Raw genomic sequence first — 20,097 nt, 5'->3', positions numbered from 1 at the left:
CGGCCAGTTTCCAAAGCTTTGCTGTTTGGCACAATCCTACAGAAGAGCCACAGAGAATCTGAGTGTGAACTGACTGTCCACCCAGCACACCTGAGCTGGTCTGGACCTCACCCCGGTCTCCAACCCTCAGTGGCACCCACTTCACGACACACGTGAAACACACCAAATTCGATGGCCGCTTAGCTTATATAACTGTACTTTTGTCACTGAATTTTCCCTTTATTTCTCTTAATACAGAATCGTGCTGCTTCCCACACCCATCTGTTTAGAACCAGACGTACAGTATTCCATAGATGTCTATTTTTCCCAACCTTTGGAAGGAGGATTCCAGGCTCATTCACACATTGAATTGTTTCTGTAAGTATAACAGACCCTTGGGGGTGCTTCCTTCTGAACTGAGCTCCATTCTAATTCTAAAAGTAGGCTTGTACTTTGAAGTGTTTCATGAGAAATAGAAAAGTATTTGTTGCATTATAAAAATCACCTACTCTTTATAAAGGTCATCTAATAACAATGGCAAATCATCCAGAATAATATGTCCAGCCACGGTTTGAAGTGTTTTCCATATTCTGTTAGTTAGACTTCACAACTACTCTATGAGGGAGGTACTGTCATTATTCCCATTTTACGAACGACAGAACTGAGGCACAGAGTCACAAAGCTAGTGAATGAGGAGTGAGAAATCAGAGCCAGAAGGCCTGATTCACGCATCCCTGCCTGGAGCCACTGCTGTGTATTGGCACTGCAGAAAGTCTGGGGAGAAATTCCACCAATCATTAATTATTATCAGCTTACAAGTTCCCATTTTTTGCATATTATGCTTTCATATCATTGTAATCAGAGTGCTTAGACAAGATTGTACATGGATTTTTTTCACTTCCTATTATATCATAAGCGTTTTCTTATTATGCTTATGTAATCTTACCATTCTTAGGAAGCATGCATAGTATTTCCTTAAGTGGCTTCTTTTTTTTTAAATTCATTTATTTATTTATTTTTGGCTGTGTTGGGTCTTTGTTGCTGTGCACGGGCTTTCTCTAGTTGCGGCGAGCGGGGGCTACTCTTTGTTTTGGTGCGCGGGCTTCTCATTGTGGTGGCTTCTCTTGTTGCAGAGCACGGGCTCTAGGCACGTGGGCTTCAGTAGTTGTGGCACGCAGGCTCAGTAGTTGTGGCTCACAAATTTGGGCCACAGGCATTCCTTCCAAACTCTCACTCTGAGCACAACTTCAGGCCCAGGCCTGTCCCTGGGCAGAGTTTGGACATTGAATAAATTTACTTAATTTACTTATCTATTCCCCTACTTGTGGTCGTTTAGGTTGCTTCTATTTTTTCTACTCTGCGTAGTTGGTATATTTTTAAACATTTGAAAATACAGTCCTACTTTACCCACGGTTTTATGGTTCTTGAAATAATGTGTCATATTAATTTCTGGAAGGTATTAATTAATTTATACATCAATTAATTTTCAGGCTTATCAATAATGCATGAAAGTGCCAGTTTCATTCCACCTTTAGCAGAATTGTAGAGAATTGTGCGGGACTTTTTTAAAGTACTTTTGTGGATAAAATGGAATTGCTTTGTTAAAATTGCATTTTTAAACATTTGTAACAATCTTCTAATATTGTGATTTAATTAGCAAATTACGGCCCTATGAAGTTTTATTGGAACACAGCCATGCCCATTCATTTACATATTATCTACACTGCTTTCAAGGTACAAAGACACCGTTGAATATTTGCAAGAGACCTTATGACCGCAAAGCCCAAAATATTTATTCTCTGGCCTTTTATAGGAAGTTTGTCAACCCCTGATTTAATTAAGTATCCACATTTTGTGTATTGTGTCTTTAAAGTTCAATTTTTAACTATTGAACATTTTTAATTTATACCCTAGAACTTTTTAATTTCATCATCTACTATAGAATTTAGTATGAGGCAGGTATATCTTAGATTTTATTCAATAAGTTCAGCTTTTATAATATGAAAAAAAGCCATTGTTTTAAGATTATTTTACCAAAGGTGAGGTTGCAAGATATAGGAAAGGAAGGAAGGAAGGAGAGGGAGGGAGGAAAGAAAGATACAGGGTACCCAGTTAAATTTGAATATCATATAAATATGTCCCAAATATTGCCCTCAAATACTACATGATACATACTAAAAAATTATTCATTGTTTCTCTGAAATTCAATAGAATTGAAGTGGAAAGTAGAAACCAACTCTTGAATGGGAAATGTAAACTATCATGATTTCCCTATCCACATAATTCATATTCTCTACCGAGGAGCTTTAAATAGAACTGTGCTCATGACCAACGTGTGAGTTACGAAGAAAGAGACTCAAATCCAACAGGTTTAATTCAGGAAAAAAAGCTAAACCCAGGCAGAGTAAAGAAAGGGGAAGGAAGAAAATAAGGATTCCTAATCACCAAGGGATGTTATTATTGTAATCATAACAGTCATGAAACTCAAATTTATGAGAGCCAAGTACTCCTCTTTTTAAATCCATGTCCTAAATATTTCTAAACTTTGTAAATTCCAAAGATAATCACTGGATGCTGTGTTAAATGCATCCATCCAAATTGTCCATTCATCACCCCTTCTCTGAGGGTATGTGGGCCAGGCACTGTGCTGGTTCCTGGGGGCTGGGGGTAAAATCTGGTTTTTGCCCTCAAAGCGTCCTCAGCCTGACACAGAAGACAGGCATGTAAACAAAATCGTTGCAATGATGTTTGACAGATGTAGAATATAAATGGATAATTTGAAATGAACATAAATATGTCCATTTGGTCAATTATCAAGCAATCATTCTCCTTATATATAGCCATGAAAACCCTGAAACCAAAATAAAAATTAAGAGAGCAACCCGATCTTGGCAAACTGTCCAAAATCCCAGAAGAGGCCCTAGATCCCCATTTTAGGTCAGATTTCCTACAAGCAGGGACTCAGGTTCGCCTGATTTATTGAGGGCATGCTTGCGGGGGAAGAGGAGTGAGGGGATGAGGAGGGGACAGGGGAAGGAACCTGGCAAGGATGTGGTCTCCAGGGAGCCCTGGAGCATGAATTGCACCACAGGGTTGGTTCCACCTGGAGGCGAAGGGGTGGGGCTTTGTGTGCCCACGTCATCATCAGCTACAGGCTCCCTACCCCACTCCCCATCCCCCCAGAGAGCGCACTCACTCCTGGACACAGTGGCTAGGTCCAATTTTCTGGAGAAGGGGACAGCTGTGAGCTTTTAGCAGCCAGTGCCACAGCAGCTGGTGGATGGGAAGATCCAGGCAGGGCACCTGCAATGTCCCCTAGAGTCCCTGACCCAGGATGGCAGTAGGAGAAAGTCGTTACACGTTTTATGATTCCAGACTAAAGCAGTTTTGCCGCTTTGGGAAGATACTCGATTGTTTGGAATTGACCCTTTCAAAGTTCATTCTTCTCTGCAGCCAGATTAACATTTGCATCTAAGACTGAGATGCATTACCAAGAAGACCAGAGGAAAGCTTTGTTCAACCTTCTACACAAGTATCTTTTGTTTGGCAGGCAGAGTGAGATGGTTGGGTTTTTTTTTCAGTCGCCCTGATTACATGATGTGTGTGCCCATAAAAATGTGCTGAGAGTCAAACATAAATTATGCGTTCTAGAACATAAAACTGCCATTCTTCTTTTAAACCATGGGTTGGACGACACTTGGTAAACATAAAGCCCTTAGAAGTTTCTAGGAGAAGTGAGTCATGGCATTACAAAATCCTATCGCTGATAGACAGGGACTCTTGTCATCTGCTCTATCGGCTTGGTGCCAGGAATGGCCAACTCTAAACCAGCTCAGACCAAGAACTGTAAACAATTTGTCCTTGATTGCCTGCCCTCACCACCAAGCCTAGCCCATCTGGCTTCCTTCTAGATGTCACCCTGCTTGGTTTGTGTTTGGAGAATGCAGAGTCATTTTAGTATCAAAGATACAATACTAGGAATGTATGTATACTTCTTTACTGCACAATTTTTAATAAGCATTTACTGTAAATTAACCACTTGGGCAGGCACAGGGTAAACGAGACCAACACCTTCCCTGCCCCACCGGGGCTGATGCTCTAAAGGGGAGATGCAGGCAGTTACACAGGAAATGACAACACAGTGTGACAGATGCTGGAAACTGTGACAGGTCATTTGGTGTGGCTCGGACAGTGGCTCTCAATGTCATCTGACTCAACCTTCCTTTTTTTTTTTTTTTCTTCCCCCTTGAACCCACTCTCTTGTAATTGAGATCACACACCTGGTCTCAGGACTTGCTGAAGCTCAGGTTCTTCCTGTCTCTTTGCTGAAAGAATGTAGTGAGAGACAAAGTGATTGGTTAGAAGTAGATTTATTTAGAGAGGTACACATTCCATAGACAGGAGGCAGTCCATCTCAAAAGGCAAGAGCAGCCCCAGGGCATGGAGTCGTCTTGGAAAGTGAGAGCAGCCCTGGGAGAAACACTCCACAGTGTGGGCCATCTCGGAAGTCTAGCGGCCCCCAACCTTCCCTTTTTATTACAAATATTGATACTTTGTAACCCTCTTTCCTACCCTGCAATGAAATTCACAGGCATTAGAGCCGACCTGCACACATAACTTCCAAATAATATCAATGTTATGTGCAAACACAGTAAAAGGGAAGTAATTTATGAAGAAATAATATGTACTTCAATACATACGTCTACCGACATGAACACACCAGGAGACATACTGAAGTACAGAGATGCTCAAACACGTAGATTGACTACATACGAGATAGCCATGCAAGCAGGTGTGTTGTAAACATGTTTAACGTGTTTTAAAAACACAGAGTAAGGTTTTCAACTCATAATTATAAGCACGGAATGCTCCTTCATGGATGTTCAGTGAAATATTCAAAAGCTGTTGGAGACATGCGATGATTTTCCTTGTTGTGAGAATGTCTAGCATGTCTGATCCCCACCCACTAAATGCCAGTAACACACCTCACCTAGTAGCCATGACAACCAAAATCACCCCTTGGAATTTCTAAAATGCTCCCTGGGGTGGGTACCTCTCATATTGAGAACCACTGAGCTGAGAGGTTGGGGGGTAGCAGAATGGAAACTGAATCACTGGGCTGTACACCTGAAACTAACACATTGTAAATCAACTATACTTCAATAAAAACAAACAGTGTCTTTCTTGCAGTACTCCTCAGAGGTTTAATATGTTAATCTGTACTGTGAATCTCCAAGAGGCAGATAGTTTGATGTAGAACAGCACTGTTCATATGTAATTGAAAAAGATAAAACTTTCTAAAGGAGAGTTTTAGAGTTCCACAGTAATACTACAGAATGCAACGTCTAAGCCATAATTTCTTTTTTTTTTAACATCTTTATTGGAGTATAATTGCTTTACAATGGTGTGTTAGTTTCTGCTTTATAACAGAGTGAATCATCTATACATATACATCTATCCCCATATTTCCTCCCTCTTGCGTCTCCCTCCCACCCTCCCCATCCCACCCCTCTAGGGGGTCACAAAGCACGGAGCTGATCTCCCTGTGCTATGTGTAAGACATAATTTCTTAATCTATCACAAGTAGCCTAGTTAAAACTCTTCCAAATCTAAGACAAATTGATTAGCAAGTAAAAAATATAGTAATAAAAAGATAAAACCTTATTTTCTTTGCCATAAGTCAATAAATGTAAATATTTAAAGATTTCTTAAATAAATTGAAAATCTTAAAATCTTCAGTCGTATGCAATTGAAAGGATGGAATTGAGTCTCTTTTCAACCACGATTCTCACAGATCTAATTTTTTTTTTTAATAACTGGAATCTTGAATAGAGGACAGTTTTGAACATAAGTCTTCTTTTCGCATTATTTCAAAAGGTTGGTCTTATTCCCCAAATCAACTCATTGGAGAATTTCTGCAGCAAGCAGGATTTAGATGAATATCAGCTGCACAACTGTGTTGAAATTGCCTCGGCAGTGGGACCTCAGGTGCTCCCTGGAGCATGTGAAAGGCTTATAGCCAGTTTGTCTGCCAGGCTGCACAACGGGGCCGTGGGTGAGTATCTGTTTGGTTTTTTTTTTTTTTAATGGAAATTGCCTTAGTAAGTATGTATGTATGTATGTATGTATGTATGTATGTATGTATTCATTTAGCTGCATTGGGTCTTCGTTGCTGCTTGCGGGCTTTCTCTAGTTGTGGTGAGCGGGGGCTACTCTTCATTGCGGTGTGTGGGCTTCTCATTGTGGTGACTTCTGTTGTTGCAGAGCACGGCCTCTAGGCCTGCGGGCTTCAGTAGTTGTGGCTCACAGGCTCAGTAGTTGCGGTGCATGGGTTCTAGGGTGTGTGGGCTTCAGTAGTTGCAACACGTGGGCTCAGTAGTTGTGCACAGGCTTTCTTGCTCCGCGGCATGTGGGATCTTCCCGGACCAGGGATCGAACCCATGTCCCTGTATGGGCAGGCGGATTCTTAACCACTGCACCACCAGGAAAGTCCCTGAGTATCTGTTTAACGGGTTCTACCGAATCACCACTATCTGTACAACGGCTTTTAGGAACATGAGTGAAATGATCTAATGTATTTTAGTATCTACTCCTACCAGCCAATGTAGATACCAACTGCCCGATGATTAGGTACACAGAGCAGTCTGTCCATGTGTTGGAATCATAACTCGCAGTACAGGAAGTGTGTAAAAGAGGAGCCTGGCAGTCGCTTGGGGATGCCAGATTCCTGGAACAATGGTCCTAAAATATTTCTTTGGAATCCTGGAATGAACTTTAAACAACTTCTTTCATCCCTAAACCTTCATTTAATAAATGAGACTGTTGGGTCCAAAACATAAGGTAACTTGCCCATTTCACTAAGCTATAGAGTGGGCTTCTCACCCTCAGCACTTTTAAAATTTAGGGCTGGGTAAGAGTTCACTGGGGAGGGGTTGCTGTCCTGTGCATGGTAGGACGTTTAGCACCAACCCTACCCTCTACCCACCTGATACCAGTAGCACCCTCCCCTCAGCTGTGACATCCAAAAATGTCCCCAAACTTTGTCATATATCCCCCTGGGGGGCAAAAGCTCCCCCTAGTTGAGAATCACTGCTATAGTGTGACAGCCACCAGGAGAGTCTGGGCTTCCCAAGTTCCAGACAGATGCTTTCTCCGTGCAGGACTCTGGCTTTGGGGATGCCCACAATCTCATGAAAGATATGGAACAAGGGAAATGAAAGGTATAATCCAGCACCAACACGGATCATCAGGGATTGAAGAAATAATAATTACATTGGAACAATTAATGATTGAAGCAATTTATTTTAAGCCTTTCAGTAACTTGTTAAGTTCATTGCTAAGTGATGTTTGTTAAGTAGTGTTTATTGAGCACTTACAGGCGCCAAACACTATTCTAAGTACTTCACAGGCATGATTGTCTTTAATCCTTATAATCCCAGGAGGTATATCTTATATTATCCCCAGTTAACAGATGAGGGAGTTAAGGATTAGAGGTAACAAATGAGAAAGGCATGAACTAGAGCCACTAATAGGACGGAGTGCTTCTCTGTCACTTCCTTTGCCTCTAACTTGTTTTGTTCCCTGCAGCCTGCAACTGTCACCCACAGGGCTCAGTGGGAGCCAACTGCAGCTGACTGGAAGGCCAGGGCCAGTGTAAGCCTCGTGTGACCGGCCGCTGCTGTGACACGTGCTCAACAGGAAGCTACAGTCTGGGGCATCACGGCTGTCACTGTACGTAGCGAAAGCCAGAGGGGGGAAACACACGTGTTCTCAACCTTGGAGTTTTAAAGGCAGGAAAATCAATGTGGGGAGTTGAAAAGGGGAGGGATTAGGAATTTGGCTTCATTATTCAGATTGTCTTGTCTATGTAGATAAAATATACTGAATGTTTTTCCGCTATACTTTATTCTTCCATTCAGTGGGCACTGACTGTGTACAGAGCTCTATTAGAAAACATGAGTGATGATAAAAAAAACATGGTCCATGCTTCAGGGAGCTTTCAGTTTGTATCAGATAGATGGTAGTCCAGGGAGGATGTGGGGACACCATGGAGTTGGCTGTGTAAACCCAGCTTTAACATCTGGTGCATAAGCCCGGTGGCTGGAAAGGCTAAAACAATGAGATTGGGATGTGGAGAAAAGGGGACCCTCCTACACTGTTGGTGGGAATGTAAATTGGTGCAGCCACTATGGAAAACAGTGTGGAGGTTCCTCAAAAAATTTAAAAGAACGACCATATGATCCAGCAATTTTGCTTCTGGGTATTTATCTGAAGAAAATGAAAACACTAACACGAAAAGATATTTGCACTATCATGTTCATTGCAGCATTATTTACAATAGCCAAGATATGGAAGCAATCTAAGTTTCCACCAACAGATGAATGATTACAGAAAATGTGGTATATACATGCAGTGGAATACTATTCAGCCATAAAAATGAAGAGGCTATTGCCATTTGCGACAACATGGATAAACCTTGAGTGCAGTATGCTAAGTGAATAAGTCAGAGAAAGACAAATACTGGATAATCTCACTTATGTGTGGAATCTAAAACGAACAGAAAACAAAAAAACAAGCCCATAGGTATAGAGCACCAATAAACTGGTGTTTGCCAGTGGCAAGGGAGGTGGGTGAGCGAAATGAGTGAAGGGGGGGGTCAAAAGGTACAAACTTCCAGTTATAGAATAAATAAGTCACGGGGATATAATGTACAGCATGGTGACTATAGTTAATAATACTGTATTGTATATTTGAAAGTTGCTAAGAGAATAGATCTTAAAAATTCTCATCAGAAGAAAACAAATTGTAACTATGGTGATAGATGTTAACTAGACTTACAGTGGTGATCATTTTGCAATACATACAAATATTGAATCATTATGTGGTACACTTGAAACTAATATAATGTCGTATGTCAGTTATACCTCAAAACAAAACAAAACAAAAAAAACCCAGTTGTCCACAACATTCTGTTGATTGAATCAGTGAATTCTTATTTAACAAATATTTTTACCTGGTTCTCTGTACATGCCAGGCTCTATTCTAAGCACTGTATAGACTCAGACAAGCTGTATAGACAAGGGCCTTAGTGGATTCGGAGCCTTGTTTCTCAGAGTGTGGACTACCGTGCACTGTACCAGAGCCGCCTGGGGTTGGGGGGGTGTGGTATCAATATGCAGATTCCTGGTCCGTGCCTCAGACCCACAGAACTGAATCTCTGGGAGCCGGGCCCAGGAATCTGCCTGGTAACCGCCTCATCAAGTGACTTAATGTATAAATAGGAGAATCACTGATGTAGAAGAGGACAAGGGTTTAATTCTATGATAAAGAAAGAGGAGGAATATACTCATTTTTAGGAGATATTTTAATTACTTCAGTTCACCCAAATCAGTTTGTTTCTGGACTGTTGACATAAGTGGAACTTTGATGAGTGGCGTGAGGAAAAAGTGAGACTTTCGTTTATCCTAATCGTGAGCTCTTGGAATGTAGTAGTAGGTAGAACCATAGGAAATTGCATTTTGGGGAGATCAAAAACAGTTGAATGGGTTCAACCTACTTAGATTCCTTGATAAATTCTGTTCTATTGTAAGATGTTTCTTCCTTGAGCCTTTTAAAGAAACGATGCCTCCACTCTAGAAAGTTGTTTGCAGGGGTTGTTGATGCCAGCGTTATCACGGATTTGCCCCCCAACGACGGCTCTGTGCTCCCAGGGTGTTCCTGTCATCCTTCCGGCGTGAGTCCCTCTGAGTGTCCCCCTGGCGGGGGAGCTTGCCTCTGTGACCCTGACACTGGCACATGCCCTTGTATGCCCAACGTCACAGGCCGGGCCTGTGACCATTGTGCTGATAGATGCTGGAATGTCATCGCCGGCAGAGGATGTCAGCCATGCGATTGTGACCCCTGGACCTCACTCAATAGACACTGTGACCAGGCAAGAGACTTTCAATTTCCTGTGGTGTCAAAGTGAGATGTGATGGGGAGACATGCTTTCTAAATATGTAAAGAATGTTTTCTTTACATACTGCTGTTCATCAGTGTTTTTAGATAGGATTGGACTTATATGGGGGCGGAGTCTGCATTTATCAAGGAATGAAACACAGACCACCTTCTCTTTCACTGTTTCATATGTGTGAGCATAGGCAAGCCCCTAGAAATCCATCATTAATCGGAATTGATTGTGAATCAGAATGAAAGTTAATGGGTTCGTTCAGAATCCATAATTCCATTAAAAAAAATCAAGCTGTTATTCCCTGCAGCTCACCAGTTGCTTTACAGATGGTTAAATAAGATGTCTTCTTATTTAATTTATCTTATTTATCTTATAGCTACCAGACCAGCAGCAATTGTTTCTAAAGAATGCAGCCTAGGAGCAAACCTTTATTGTTTAATATACAGTTAACACTACTTAACTGCACATGTGATTTTCAGTCAATAAAACAATTAGCATGAAATTTTTTTAAAAGAATATTAACATTATTTATGGAGAAAACAATGTCATGATTAGGCTTTTTTGGCTTGATAAATGTATTCTTTGAAACACTTTTACATTAGTTGAGATGCAGGAAGAAGGGTAAAACAATGACAAGAAATTTTAGAGTCCAATCCACAATACAGGGATTAGGGTTTAATTGGAATCAAAATGCTCATTTCAGAAGCTGGAATCTTCCTGACTAATAAGTATGGCTCACCTCCGGTTTCAGCTCCACTGTTCAACTTATTCAAAGGCCAAATTTTGTACAAGTAAACTTTTGTAGGTAGTTCTTATATATAGAATGTGTTTTCCCTTCTCTTTTTCTTTCTCTCTCCAACCCTCCCTGCTCCAACCCATACCCACACAAATGCACACAATGGCCTTTTTTCCCTTAATAAATGTTTATATTAGAATAGACTTAGGTTTACAGAAAAGTTGTGAACATAGAGAAGAGGTACCCCACACCCAGTTTCCTCTGTTATTCATGTTTATATTAGGGTGTCCTTAATGAACCAGTGTTGATACATTATCATTAACTAATGTCCATAATTTGTTCAAATGTCCTTAGTTTACCTAATATCCTTTTTCTGTTCCAAGACCTCATCCAGTACGCCACATTACATTTAGTCATCATGTTTCCTCAAGTTCCTCTTGGTTGTGACAGTTTCTTAGACTTTCCTTATTTTTGATGACCTTAACAGTTTTGAGGAGTATTTTGTAAAATGTCCCTCAATTCAAATTTATCTGATGTTTTCCTCACAATGAGACTTGGATTATGGGTTTTGAGAAGAAGACCATAGAGGTAAAGCGCTATTCTCATCACATCACGTCAAGGGTACATGCTATTTACACGACTGATCACTGTTGACCTGAATCTTGATCACCTGGCTGAAGCAGTGTGTGTCATTTCTTTACTGTAAAGCGACCCTTCTCCTTTCCATACTGTACTCCTTGGGGGGAAGTCACTAAACACAGTCCGCACTTAAGGAATGGACAGTTATGCTCTGTCTCTTTGAGGGCAGAGTATCTCCATAAATTATTTGGAATTCTTCTGCACTGGAGTTTTGTCTGTTGTTCCCCACTTCTTCATTTTTTCAATCATTTTAAAAAATAAACTTATTTATTTTTGGCTGCTTTGGGTCTTCATTGCTGCGTGTGGGCTTTCTCTAGTTGTGGTGAGTGGTGGCTACTCTTCCTTGTGGTGCACGGGCTTCTCTGCGGTGGCTTCTCTTGTTGTGGAGCTCGGGCTCTAGGCATGTGGGCTTCAGTAGTTGTGGTGTGCAGGCTCGTTAGTTGTGGCGTGCGGGCTCAGTAGTTGTGGCTCGTGGGCTCTAGAGCGCAGGCTCAGTAGTTGTGGCACATGGGCTTAGTTGCTCCACGGCGTGTGGGATCTTCCCGGACCAGGGATCGAACCCATGTCCCCTGCATTGGCAGGCGGATTCTCAACCACTGTGCCACCAGGGAAGTCCCTCAATCATTTTTTAATATCAGTGGACTCAGGATATTTGTACTATGCTTTGAGTTATAATCCAGCACTACTTAATTTTGTTATTCAAGTTTTTCCAGCTTTGGTCATGGGGAGCTCTTTCAGTTGGCTTCTGTATGCATTTGACATATTATTGTTTGTTTGTTTGTTTTTAAGTACTTCCTTACTTTCTGCACTTCAAGATGCTCTAAGCTCATCTTGTGTATTTCCTGCCCCATCCTAGAATCAGCCATTTCTTTAAGGAGGGCTGGTTCCTTTTATTGGAGAATGGTATTAGAAACCAAGATCTGGGCACTAGAGGACCATGCCTATTTTATATGTTCCTCTTCATTCCTCACACCTGCAGCCACCAACCATGGAACAAATTGGTAGATCTCTACACACTGCATGGCTTCCTAATTCATGAGGAACTCCTAATGCTCATGACATCACTGTCTGGCATACTTCTTAGACCTTTTGGGAAGCATATTTGTAGCAGGACTTGACAGAGACAAGAGTTCAGTCATGGAGGCTAAGGGAAATCTACAAAGCTGAAAAGCAGATGGTGTTGGTTTATCCAAAGACCCCCTTATGACAAGGGTATTTGCGGTCATCTGGTCCATAGGGGATTCCTTGGGGAAATTTGCTCTTTACAATCAGGAAACACTTTCATTGGCATATAGAAGAGACATGTGGACATTTAGATTTCCAGCTGTTTAAACAACTACTGATAAATGTCTCTATGTCAGCCAGTAGGTGGTCCCTAGTGCATTCTCACAGAGAGATCCAAATGTGCTGTCCAATATTTTCATCAACAGTTTAGATGGAGTTGGGGAAACATGCTTATCAAATTTGCAGATATTATAAAGTTATAAGTTAATGTGATCAAGACAAAACAAGAGACAAGATATTTTAACAGCCTGTCTTGTTGGCTGGCAACAAGAAGATGACATGTCAATGGGTTAAAAATAAAGTTTTGCAATTGGGTTTTTTAAATCCATTGCATAAATACAGGGTGGGAGTAATAACTTGGAGCTAGCTTGTGAGAAAAACATCTGAGGGATTTTGATTGCATGCTTCAAGTGAGCCAGTGGTGTGGCTGGGCTGCCAAAGAGGGGGTTGGGCGTGCCATGCCCAGCTCCAGGGCAGCCGTTGTCCTATTGTCCTCTATATGGCCAGATGGCTTCCAGGAACATCGTTCTCATTTCTGAGTATCATATTTTAAACATTGTATTGACAAACTAGTATGTGTCCAAAGGAAGACAGCAAGGATAATGGATAGAACCATGGTATTTTGTGATGAAGTGTTAGGGGTGGTTGGCTTAAAGAAACGAAGCATATGCAAGTTGAGAATGGCCACCTCTAGTTGGGAGATGGACTGTAAGTGGGAAGAGGGAGGCTGCCTGTTTTGTGCAGTTTCCTTAAGACTGGACTCAGAACAATGGGAACAAGTTACAAGGAGCAGATTCTGCATCAACGTAAGACAGCATTGCCCAACAAAGACAATATGGCAACAAGCTCCCATAATTCCTTATATTTGAGTAGAAGCCAGTGGTTACTCCAAAAATGGGTAGAAGCTTAGTAGACGCAGTCACTTTATGAATCCAGCTACTTCTGGAGTTGTCATTGGGTAAGCAGCTTTGGTCAGGTATAACCTAGGACCACAACAATAGTGATTTGATTTTATATTTTTCTCCTGTTAATTTTCCAGTCTCCTTGGTGTTCAGAAAAGCTGATCAAGAATCCAGTTGGGGGAATTCCCTGGTAATCCAGTGGTTAGGACTCCGCCCTTCCACACTGCAGGGGGCACGGGTTCGTTCCCTCCCTGGTCGGGGAACTAAAATCCCACAAGCAACGCAGCCAAAAAAAAAAGAGTCCAGTTGGGAGGATGCAGGAAAGTTCAGCCCTCTCCCCAAAACACACTTAAATAACTGTCATTGAATGATTAAGCTTCATTTACAAAAAAATGTTTTGTGGAGAAAAACATTAGCCCAATTGGGAGAAACTCCAATTTACATTCCATAATGGAAACATTATTTGCCAAATTAATTGATGGAGGTTAAGTCCAGATCTTGGGTCTGTCTCTGTTAGGGGAGAACTCCCAGAACCTGGGAGTGAATGTGGCCCATTTCCCATTATGTGTTTCGTTTTCATTTGCATCTGTGGCTGTTTCCCGATTTGGGGCCACCTGTCCCTGAACAGCTGGAAGTAGGCGGTATATTCAAGGGCCCTCAGCCAAAAACATTAACTTCTGATCCTTGGTGCTGTCGGGGGTGGTTGCTGGCTGCGGGAATCCTCCTGCCTCTGCCTTTGCACAGCTGTATGTTCTAAATCACTGGAGGGAAAACTGTTTTGTATTAAAATGCATTATTTTTTTAGATCATAGAGCTTGTCAATTTCTCACCCATGACTGTTCTCACAGCTTATAGGCCAGTGTCCGTGTAGATTAGGCTATGATGGGAAACGCTACAGTGAGTGTGAGGAAAATTATTATGGGGATCCCCTGGGGCGATGCGTTCGTAAGTATTGGTAATTCTGAAAACGTGAGTACAGTCAGCCTGGTCCTACCACGGGCTTGCTATGAACCAACTGAGTTTTAAATTCCTTTATTTGGTCGAAAAATCACTAACTTTAAAATAAATTTTCCACAAAATATTAATAAAATGAAAACTGTGTAACCAATTAGTTTTTTTTTTCTTTTCCATTATGATCTGTTACAGGATATTGAATATAGTTCCCTGTTGCTATACAGTAAGACCTTGTTGTTTATCCATCCTATATATAATAGTTTGCATCTGCTAATCCCAAACTCCCAATCCGTCCTTCTCCCCCACCCCTTGGTAACCACAAGTCTGTTCTCTATGTCTGTGTGTCTGTTTTGTAGATAAGTTCATTTGTGTCATATTTTAGATTCCACATGTAAGTGATATCATATGGTATTTGTCTTTCTGACTTACTTCACGTAGTATGATAATCTCTAGGTCCATCCATTTTGCTGCAGATGGTATTATTTCATTCTCTTTTATGGCTGGGTAGTATTCCATTGTATATATACACTACATCTTGTTTATCCGTTCATCTGTCGATGGACATTTAGGCTGTTTCAATGTCTTGGCTATTGTGAATAGTGCTGCTGTGAACATAAGGGTGCGTGTATCTTTGTGGTTTTTTTGTTTTTAAAGATTTTTTTGATGTGGACCATTTTTAAAGTCTTTATTGAATTTGTTAAAATATTGCTTTCTGCTTTATGTTTTGGGTTTTTGTTCCCGAGGCATGTGGGATCTTAGCTCCCCAACCAGGGATCGAACCTGCACCCCCTGCATTGGAAGACAAAGTCTTAACCACTGGACTGCCAGGGAAGTCCCCTCTTTTTTGAATTATAGTTTTGTCTGGATATATGCCCAGGAGTGGGATTGCTGGATCATATGGCAACTCTACTTTCAGTTTTTTTGAGGAGCCTCCATACTGTTTTCCACAGTGGCTGCACCAACTTACATTCCCACCAACAGTGTAGGAGGGTTCTCTTTTCTTCACACCCTCTCTAGCATTTGTTATTTGTAGACTTTTTAATGGTGGCCATTCTGACTGGTGTGAGGTGGTACCTCATTGTAGTTTTGATTTGTGTTTCTCTAATAATTAGGGATGTTGAGCATCTTTTCATGTGCCTGTTGGCCATCTGTATGTCTTCTTTGGAGAAATGTCCATTTAGGTCTTCTGCCGTTTATTTGTTTTTTTTTTTCCTTCACAAGAATTTATTTGATAGAAATGCACAAAAATCTATGCATTTTATTTATTTTTTTCCCAATCCTAATATGTATATATATATATATTTTAACATCTTTATTGGAGTATAATTGCTTTACGATGGTGTGTTAGTTTCTGCTTTATAACAAAGTGAATCAGCTATACATATACATATATCCCCATATCTCTTCCCTCTTGCGTCTCCCTCCCACCCTCCCTATCCCACCCCTTTAGGTGGTCACAATGCACCGAGCTGATCTCCCTGTGCTATGCGGCTGCTTCCCATTAGCTATCTATTTTACATTTGGTATTGTATATATATATATGCCCATTTTTTTATTGGATTGTTTTTTTGTTATTGAGTTGTATGAGATGTTTGTATATTTTGGAAATGAAGCCCTTGTCCATCAAATCATTTGCAAATATTTTCTCCCAGTCTGTAGGTTGTCTTTTCATTTTGTTTATGGTTTCCTTTGCTGTGCAAAAGCTTGTAAGTTTGATTAGGTCCCATTCGTTTATTTTTGCTTTTATTTCTATTGCCTTGGGAGACTGACCTAAGAAAACGTTGGTATGATTTATGTCAGAGTATGTTTTGCCTATGTTCTTTTCTAGGAGTTCTATGGTGTCATGTCTTATATTTGAAAATCCACAAACTTGAATCCTAGTTTTGAAAAAAAATGTTTTAGCCCTATAAAATTTTTTTCTCTTATATTAAAACTTTACGCTATATTGAATGTTAGCCTATATTGAAATTCCTCAAAGTCATTAAAATGGAACAGGTTTCTGAGATCATAACTTGTAGCCAATTTTCTGCTATTTGGAAACATGCTGACAAAAATAGCTACTTTGGATTAAGGTACATGCTGGGAGATGGATCATAGAAAGTCAGCAGAGTGGATGTTTTTTCAATGTGGCTCTCATAACTTGGGGTCCATCACAGATTCACTTATTTATTTAAAAATATTCACAGAGTGTCTACTGGGTACTCTAGGTAGTGAACAAATAAGGCAAGGCCCCCAACCTATGGAGTTTGTCTTCTAGTGTCTTTCATTCCATGCCTTAGCAATAGTTACAGGATTTAGAGGAGGGCTGTTTGATACTTTCTGCAGAGATGGAAACATTCTACATCTGCACTGTCCAGTTCGGGGGCCACCAGCCATATGTAGCCACTGAGCACTTGCAATGTGGCTAGTGCATGTGAGGAAAACAATTGTTTATTTCATTTAATCCATTTACATTTAAATAGCACATGTGGTTAGTAGCTACCGTATCGGACAGTGCAGATTTAGAATCTGGGTTGGTTCTAGGAGGAGGGATCTTTGAATCTCTGTTTGAAATCGGCTTTCAAAAGAAGTCAATCCGAAGAAATATCAGATGTGATGGATTTATCATTGTAGTCACCTCAATGTAGCCACATATGGTAACTCTTTCCTCCTCTCCGTTCCTTTATAAATGTGCTTTTGTGGCTTAAAAAAAAAAAATGCCTTTGGTTTTTTGCCCCATTCAAATACTCAATTTTCCAAATGGAATTGCTACTTTAAAAACCAGGAAGAAATGTTGGCTTTTAGAAAAACTGTCTTACAGAGCTTCTATTCCTGTGCCCCTCTAATATTTTAATAATCTTACTTTATAAAAATGTTTTCATCTTTCAGAGAGGAAACTCTGCAAACGGTCCACTCAGGCCACAGATCCCACTAGGGCTCCTGGGGAGGAGCAGGTAATAAGGGGGAGCCTTGGCCTCCAGCTGGTGAAGCGCACAGAGCTCCCCCAGGGGTTTCTGCAGAGGCCTTTGGACCAAAGGGAATGTGCCAGACAGGTGATGTCTATTGGAGGAGCCTAGTGTGTTAATCAGTTTTTATTTCTAATTCGCATTATTTTCACTCAAGCTGGCCAAATGCATTTTTAAATCGCTTGTTCCTTGTAGTCAAGCCAATGGCATAGGTTAGTGATTCCCTGACCTTTTGGAAATTGCTGTAACTTCAATAGCTCTCCCCATCCTCCATCCTCAGGCTTAATCAAAAACGTATTCATTTGAAGTGCATGTAGCATCAGGATTTTTTTTTTTTTTAGTTAAGACAGAATGAATTTAATGTTCTCTATTTTTTAAAAGACTTTTTTTAAGAGCAATTTTAGGTTCACAACAAAATTGACAGGAAGATACAGAGATTTCCCATATACCCCCAGACCCCACCATGGTCTCCCCCATTATCAACATCCCCAGAAGAGTGGTACACTTGTTACAATTCATGAACCTATATTGATACATCATAATCACCAAAGTTCATATTACGTTAGGGTTGACACTTGGTGTTGTCCGTTCTATGGGTTTAGACAAATGAATAATGACATGTATCCATAATTATAGTATCATGCAGAGTATTTCCATTGCCCTAAAAATTCTCTTTGCTCTGCCCATTCATCCTTACCCACCACCCAACCCCTGGCAACAACTGATATTTTTATTGTCTCCATAGTTTTGCCTTTTCAGAATGTCCTACAGTTGGAATCATGCAACATGTAGCCTTTTCAAATTGGCTTCTTTCACTTAGTAGTAAGCATTTAAGGTTCCGCCATGTCTTTTTATGGCTCAACACTCATTTCTTTTTAGTGCTGAATAATATTCAGTTGTCTGGATATACCATGGTTTCTTTATCCATTCACCTACTGATAGACATCTTGGTTACTTATAAGTTGGCGATTATGAATAAAGTCGCTAGAAACACCCGTGTGCAGGTTTTTCTGTGGGCATGTTTTGAACTCCTTTGGGTAAATACCAAAGAGTGATCCGCCCGCCCGCCCGCCCACCCCTTTTTTGATAACAGAACAGTTTTCCTTATGTAATGGAAGACAGCACATCCAGGCTGGGTTTCACTAAGAAAAAGTGTGATCATGGGCCTTCGTAGAGAGTCTGTGACACGCCTGAACCACCCTGGGGTGGGGGCAGTAGCAGCCGTCACAAGTGTGTCATCCATTAGATCCATATTCTTCACTCACATACTTAAAGAAACCAGATGGGAACAACTCACACTTGCAGTAAATGTGACACCTAATAATGTCCATATAAAAACCAAGAGCTGGGAATTCCCTGGTGGTCCAGTGGTTAGGACTCCACGCTTCCACTGCGAGGGGCACGGGTTTGATCCCTGGTCAGGGAACTAATCCTGCAAGCCACGGTGGAGTGTCCAAAAACAAAAAAACAAAAAAACCAAGAGCTGATTGGTCAGTGGAATGAAACGAGGTATGCTCTGTTTTAATGGCCATTGCACAGATCTCTGAAATTATCCTGCTTTTTAACATTCACCTTAGAAATGGGAGTTAGGAAGATTCTCAGGGGAGAGGGGAGGACTTTATTCTTGAGCTGGTCATGAGCCAAAGGCCAGGTGACTGACATTCTCCGCTCCTTCTCCCATCCTTTTCAGCATGTGACTGCAACAGGAAAGATTCCCAGAAGCACATCTGTGACCAGGACACGGGCATGTGTCACTGCCGAGAGGGTGTTAGCGGCCCACAATGTGATCGCTGCGCCCAGGGTCACGGCCAGGAATTCCCTGCTTGTCTTCGGTGTCACTTGTGCTTTGATCAATGGGACCACACCATTTCTTCCCTCTCCAAAGCGGTGCAAGGGTTAATTAGGCTGGCTGGTAACATGGAAGATAAAAGAGAGACCCTGCCTGTCTGTGAGGCCGACTTCAAAGGACTCAGAGAGAACATGTCTGAAATAGAAAGGATGTGGAGACATCCTGTTTTCTCATCTGGGGAATTCTTAAAAGTCAAGGATTATCATGACTCTGTTCGGCAAGGTTTGTATGCAAGTAATAGATCGCCAAGTTCCTGATTTACCTTAACTCCTGTGAGCTTTAGCAGCCTTCAACTTAGAAATGAACCTTTGTTGATGTTAGGGAAATGATCATTGTTCCATTAATAACCAGGCTGGGAATCATTGTTGTCTCTTTCTTACCTAGTTAGAATGACATGATTTTGGGAGATGTCATTGATTATAACAAAAAGGCAATCATGAGGTTAATTGAGAAACCCAAACCCAGCAGAGCTGAAAGACAAAATTGGAAGTGGGGAAGTTTCTAATATAAAAATTTTTTTTCAGCCATGCTCTCAGGGAAATTTGCTAAATGTTCCCAAATTCTTCAGTTGTTTATAAGCCCACACATTACTGTGAAGTCATATAATGAGTACAGTAATTCTTTCAAAATGCAATATCATTTCTATTATATATTATTGAGTCCTTCTTTTCATTCATCAAATATTTCTAGAGATTATGTTGGCTGCTCTGGACCAGGAGTCAGGAAACCGTAGCCCACAGTCAGTATCCGACCCATCACATTTTTTGTAAATAAAGTTTTATTGGAACACAGCCATGCCCATTATTTACATCCTCGTGGCTGCTTTCTCTCTACAATGACAGAGTTGAGTGATTGCGACA

General features: G+C 41.0%; 1 protein-coding gene across 1 annotated transcript in view; it reads left to right on the top strand.

Annotated features, from left to right (window-relative positions):
- Positions 1–20,097, top strand: part of LOC118900563 (laminin subunit beta-4-like) — a 95,884-nt gene that overhangs the window by 48,456 nt on the left and 27,331 nt on the right. Inside the window, 7 exon segments of the mRNA XM_036862959.1 lie at positions 238–351; positions 4,323–4,329; positions 5,857–6,034; positions 7,567–7,710; positions 13,627–13,679; positions 14,338–14,434; positions 19,079–19,459. Coding sequence (XP_036718854.1) covers positions 238–351; positions 4,323–4,329; positions 5,857–6,034; positions 7,567–7,710; positions 13,627–13,679; positions 14,338–14,434; positions 19,079–19,459 — 974 coding nt within the window.

This window comes from Balaenoptera musculus, chromosome 9 (assembly GCF_009873245.2).
Source record: "Balaenoptera musculus isolate JJ_BM4_2016_0621 chromosome 9, mBalMus1.pri.v3, whole genome shotgun sequence".
NCBI lineage: Eukaryota > Metazoa > Chordata > Mammalia > Artiodactyla > Balaenopteridae > Balaenoptera > Balaenoptera musculus.
This window is presented reverse-complemented; position numbering and strand designations above follow the sequence as displayed.